Genomic DNA, 6000 nt, shown 5'->3' with positions numbered 1-6000 from the left:
GAGTTGTTTCTTCCATTCTCCAACCTCACCCTTCTTTGAGGAATTGAAGAATCGTTTATCATTGCCTCGAACACTTCGCATCACCTTTCCCATCACGTCTTTGGTCAAATTAATTCCTTCATTTGCCAAGTTACGAATTGCACTCACGTCGGCCATCACTATCTCCGTTTCCAAGAGATTTTGATCAACCGCTTAACAAAAGGAATTCCCGTGACCATCGTATCAATGATTTCATTGTATTGATTTGAAATGAGGTTTTTCTTTGTAGTTCTTGGAAATATGTACAATTGATAGGTTATTTTGGTTCTTCAACTCTCTTTGGGTATCTTTACAGATGACATACAAAAGTCACTCTCTCCATTCAAGTATGGTATGAAAAGAATATGGAAATCATTTTCCAAAGACTCTACAACAGATGGCTCTCAATCTACTCCAAAGAAGAATCATATCTTAGAAGTGTACTATGATGCTCTAGAAGCGATTGATGATCTTGCTATTCGGCGTGAGCTCTCGTAGGATTGAAGTCTGGTTTGGGACTGTAGACATATTCGTCAGAATGCTGTGTTAATCGGTCTTCCATCTCGTTATATATCGTTTCTGCATTAATAGTAGCTGATATGATGACAATTGCTAAAGAACTTGCTTGGGAGGAGAGCAATGGAGAGGAGAACCAAATCGAATTCTTAGAGTAGCTCTTCAATTTCATTTTACTGTAGTATGAAGGATCTTCATGTGATGTCGTATGAGGATAAGGAAATCCAATATCTGTTGAATCGATTTATTGTTAAGAATATGGTCGGTAAATCCTCACTCATTGTTTCCAGTGTTGAGTGTAGTTCTTATGATAATTGCGATTTCAAATGCAGGATATTGTTTTGATTGTAACTGTAGATTTCTCGAAGTTGTTGATGCAAGATAGTGTAGTTACCTTCTTCGATACCTCGTTTGAAGTGGTTACTCGTGCCATTGATGTATGGGAGTGAATTCCAGTTCATGTTCAGTTTCAAATCATCTTCATTCTTCCTACAACAGATAGAGATCAGATCAAACGACTCCAGAAGCTCTCCAATGGATCTTTGTTTAAGAGAGCAAAATCCCGAGATAAACTCCTGATAGATTTAATGTCATTTGGAGGAGTTTCATATGTCCAACACACACGTTTAGTGCCGTTTGTTCCAATAATGAAACAGTCGATTGATTCTGTATAGAATTGGGGTATTATTGAATCTAGATCATGCATATTCTATTATCTAAACCATTCTTAGAGTCATTCCATGTAAAAGCCACAATGAACATCAGTGATGATGTGATTACCACTCTGACAGATGAAAAGTATTCGCTTGTTCATGTACGATTCAGAAGACTTTATTTCCATAGTATGATATGATTCCTTTAACATCCATTGAGTACTTGACTTATGGTACTGATGAGTTGGTTTTCCTTCTTCAGAGGTAGGATTGTTGGCTTCAATGAACTCAAAGGCTGGTTACGGTGACTAAGCTCCATTGTCCCAAAGACTACAATACCACAAAAACGATTTCTTTGGTTTTGTTGCTGTTAAAATATTATGTATAGAATTTGGATAATAATCATATTTTGCTAATAGTTTCTTCTCGCGGCCATTCATCAAGGAGAGGTTCAGTGTCCGTTTCTAATTTTGTTGAAGAGATGATGGCGGGAGTTCTGGGGAATTAGAACTGTTTCTTTATTATCACCTCTCGCAGGTAATAGATAAAATAAACTGTTGTAGAGTTCAAATTATCAACATAACAAATCAAATCATATCCTTTTTAGAAATGGGGAAGATGGGAGTTATAGATATCATGAATTAGTCAGCAAGACGTATTCTTAGATTCCACTATCACTGGATTGGAGAAACAGTGAAACACTATTCTTTTCTTTGTCGAACCGTAGCAGGAAATAGCATTGAACTGAGTCATGGATTCGAAAGATATGGTTGAACAAAAGAAAGAAATCGAATTGGGGAATGTATCTACATTATGATGGAGTCATTCTCATTAGAATGAACTACATGACTGTAATGAAAAGCATTCGGTCGAAGTGTTTTCTGATCAGTCTCATCAAGAAAAGAAGGCACATACAAATAAGTCCTGTTCGATCAGTGCAATATTTCCAATTGTTGGATATCTCCAACGGTAGTGATGTCAGAAGAGGATTAGTCATAGTTACAAGAAGGAATACTTAAAATACGATGCTGTATGTGCTCTAACCACTGGAATTATCGCAATTCCACAAGGTATGGCAAATGCAATGCTAGCTAATTTGCCACCAGTTTATGGTCTTTATGGTGGAATCATTCCAATTTTCGTGTTCAGTGTTTTTACAGGTTCATATCAGTTGCATGTGGGACCATATGCCATTTCGTCAGTGTTGTGTGCTTCGTTTCTTTCTTTTATCGATTATGAAACAGAGATGGATGAGTTCGTTTCTGCCATTGTTACAATAGCTTTTCTGTCAGGACTGTTTTTGGTTGTCTTGAGTCTCTTGCGTCTAGGAATCGTGACACGCATTCTCTCTTATGCAGTAGTCACTGCATTCACGGCAGCTTCAGCTATTCAATTATTGACAAGTCAGATTGGCGGTTATTGGGATGTTACTACGGGAAGTGGGTCTCCCATCCAACAAATCATCACTTTGTTATCTCCGTCGACAATCCATCAATTCAACTGGTATGCCTTTCTAATTGGAAGTACCTCCTCGGTTATTCTTTACGTTGGGAAAGAGTTAAATAAGAAATATTGTCCCAAGTTCCCACTTCCACTAGAACTCTTCATTGTTGTTATCTTTGTCTTTCTCAATCGATGGTTTGACCTCAAGGCCAAATGGAGCATTAAAACCATTGGTGATTATGAAGTTGTTAAGGGGTTCCCTCCATTCTCCTATCCTTCACCAAAGTACATGATTCAATTGATTCCGGGAGCTATCACTATCGCCATTATTTCCTTTTCAACTCATATATCGCTCGGGAAATCATTTGCTCAACAATTCAATTATCGCCTTAATGATAATCAAGAAATGTTCGCTCTTGGGATGTGTCAGCTCGGGGGGTCTTTCTTCTCTGCACTGCCTTGTACTGTATCAATCTCACGTTCTTCGGTTGTTGTCAATCTTGGGGGAAAAACGCCTTTGTTTTCCTTGATGTCTCCCTTTGTCATTTTGTTCTGTTTGTTTTTCCTCATGGACTGGATTGCCTACCTCCCCAAATCAGTCCTCGTTACAATTGTGTTGGTGAATCTGATCGGGGTCTTCAAACGATTTGGATCTCTTCCCAAATTCTATCGTTGTAATAAGCCTGATTTTTGGAGTTTCGTTGCTTGTACGGTTGTGTTAGTATTCTGTGGAGCAGAATATGGCCTATTGGCAGGTGTGTGTATATCTCTGATTCTGCTCGCTCTCGCATTGAAGACAACAAAGAAGGGAGATCCGCTTCCTTGTGTATCATATGAAGGAGTAATTGTGGATGCTGGAGTATATCTTCATTTTATGAATCGAGATACTTTGGTGGAGAAGATACATTCCATTGTATCAGAATCTCCTCGTTCTGTATGTGTTGACCTTCGAAAGATTCGATACATTGACACAAGTGGATTGAATGCAATTTCGGTACATTCTTGTGCTGATATTGATGAATAGGAGATCAATGGAATCCTTTCCAATAGTCCATGTGATTACAGTCTTCTTGTAGATGGCTGCTTCATTCAGAATAAACTAGAATCTTTCGGCATCAAGAACATACCTCTGGTAATATGGAAGTCTTCGTCAGTATAACGTGTGTGCTAATCTTTGAGGCATCTTCTTCTCAAGGACACGTTATTGTCATTTTGTTAACTACTTTTTATTGATTTTATTTCAGTAATTGAAACCATTCTGTTTCTAACAATCTTTCAACTTTGTAGGCATTCTTGTTATGAGAATGGATACCTTTTGGAATTTGTTTACAAACAATGGTTTGGACACTTTTCCCATGTCTGCATATAGGGTTTATACTGTCTATTACTTCTAGCGCCAATTGTTTTAGAGTTACAGATTCATTGTCACAAGTGAAGTTATCCTTTAGAATATCTTTATAATCAAAGCCATTTCATACTCTATTCAGTTATTGTTTGTTGTGCAGAATCCAGAAATTGACTCGATTTCATCAATTCATCGAAAAACCACAAATACTCCGCATTTCGAACCATGGCTCAAGAAATTGGACGTGCCTTCATCAACTTCTTCTACCAGTGCTATGATACAGATAGAACTCAGCTGCAAAACATCTACGTAGAAGGTGCGAGTTTGGATGAATTGTAGCAAGATTGTTCGATGCTGACCTGTGAGGGACAAGAATTCCTTGGAATGCAGAACATTATGGGAAAGATCGCTGTGAGTGGTTTTGTGGATTTTTGATTGATAGGGTTTGGGAGCATCGTTTGGACACAACATCCAGACTATGGATGTGCAGCCTACTCCTGATGGTAGCATTTTGATCACTTGTACAGGTGAAATTAAGGTATTTCCAGATTCCAGAAATCATTTCTAGATTGATGATAACCAGCCGATGCTGTTTACGGAGACTTTCATCATCAAGGACAATGGAGGTGGTTCTTTCTACGTCCACAACGATATGTTCCGTTTTGTTCTTGCTTGATCTCTTTCTTCAACAAACACTTCACTGATACAGAATAACCACTAATAAACCTATTGGCTAGAGTTCCACTTCCATCGTTTCTTGTACTCTCAATGTGTTCAAGAAGGATTCTTTCATAACTGGTAATTTCGGAATGTAGAAACTATAATTCCCATCCCTCTCCTTCTGCACAGCAAACATCGAAATTGACTCTTCTGCACGGCTACTATAGAAATGCATACTCGTTATCAAGAATTTCAAAAACACGGAGCGATGGGACCCAGCAAGCTAAAAATGAATTGGAAATCATGATACAACCGTTTTCCGGTTTTGAAGAATCTTAGAAATGCGGATGTCATCAAAAGCGTGAATTTCAGACTGATTCTTCAAAAACTCAATTCCTAACTGGGATTTCAGCTACCCTTAGCAAAGAACCTACTTCAGCAATTTGCATCACATCCTCAGACGTTTGAAGCCACTGCTGATCGGCTTCTTCAATTTCCGTTGCTCCGATACACAGAAAAGCAATCAACAAAAGAATGAGTTTCAACATGATATTTGTTATGTTAAAATAAACAAGGAAGATTTCGGATACTGGTTTCGATTCACATTCTTCAATTGCTCGCTCTATATGGTCCATCAACTGGGTAAAAACAGTATCCATAGTCTGATTTGCATCAACAATCATCCAATTGATAGTTTTCATGGTATGGATTAGTTCTAAAAACTTTGTTCGTACGTTCTCTTGGAAAGAGGAGACTTCATATCGTTCCTCTCCAAATCCACCCCTTCTTTTTTGTTCTTCCGAATTCAGATCAAGGAATAAAACAATATCGGGAGCAGGAAGACCACGATCTGGAGCTAGGCACCATTCGAGATCATATCCTTTTGCTGCAGTAAATGCAACTCCACTCGCAAAATAACGATCGCAAATAATAGTAATTCCATCATTCAAATCGCGGAGAATCTCATTCCGCATTTCCCACCGATTCGCCGAAAACAGTAAATGAATACAATGATCCTCAACTTCGGATTCACTATGAAGATACTGGTTGATCTGCTGTCCAATGACTGTCGATCGATCTAGAGTTACACTTAAAACTCCATAAACTACTTGGGAAGCAATATAACTTGCTTTTAATCCCCCTCTCTTTCAGACAATTCACGATCCGTTTGCACTGAGTTGATTTTCCAGATCGATCCACACCCTCTAAAAGAATGAAAGCACCCCGCTTCATCATGATGTAAGAATCGGTGAATGGCGGCAGATTACGCCAGTGCCAAATATTCTACCTATTTGTATTAATTATTTTACGTTTTAGGGTCATTTGACTTTTCAATGGTATGAGTGCATCGAATATCCTGGTGAA

At 38.4% G+C, this 6000-nt stretch overlaps 3 protein-coding genes across 3 annotated transcripts; 2 read left to right on the top strand and 1 right to left on the bottom strand.

Moving 5' to 3' along the window:
* Positions 1 to 2259: 2259 nt before the first annotated feature.
* JH06_1778 (hypothetical protein) lies at positions 2260 to 3654 on the top strand (the record flags this gene model as incomplete). The annotated part of the gene is made up of 1 exon (XM_014672200.1): positions 2260 to 3654. The coding sequence occupies one exon, from the start codon at positions 2260 to 2262 to the stop codon at positions 3652 to 3654; it is 1395 nt and encodes a 464-aa protein (XP_014527686.1).
* A 546-nt stretch (positions 3655 to 4200) lies between these two features.
* Positions 4201 to 4651, top strand: JH06_1777 (nuclear transport factor 2; the record flags this gene model as incomplete). The annotated part of the gene is made up of 4 exons (XM_014672199.1): positions 4201 to 4284; positions 4315 to 4386; positions 4418 to 4513; positions 4544 to 4651. 4 exons carry the CDS (start codon positions 4201 to 4203, stop codon positions 4649 to 4651), a joined length of 360 nt encoding a protein of 119 aa, XP_014527685.1.
* A 285-nt stretch (positions 4652 to 4936) lies between these two features.
* On the bottom strand, positions 4937 to 5871 carry JH06_1776 (thymidylate kinase; the record flags this gene model as incomplete). The annotated part of the gene is made up of 3 exons (XM_014672198.1): positions 4937 to 5047; positions 5070 to 5713; positions 5745 to 5871. The coding sequence occupies 3 exons, from the start codon at positions 5869 to 5871 to the stop codon at positions 4937 to 4939; spliced, it is 882 nt and encodes a 293-aa protein (XP_014527684.1).
* Positions 5872 to 6000: the final 129 nt, after the last annotated feature.

Source organism: Blastocystis sp. subtype 4, assembly GCF_000743755.1.
Source record: "Blastocystis sp. subtype 4 strain WR1 chromosome Unknown seqid_0108, whole genome shotgun sequence".
NCBI lineage: Eukaryota > Bigyra > Opalinata > Blastocystidae > Blastocystis > Blastocystis sp. subtype 4.
The sequence above is the reverse complement of the archived record's forward strand: the minus strand, read 5'-3'. Positions and strand labels throughout refer to the sequence as shown.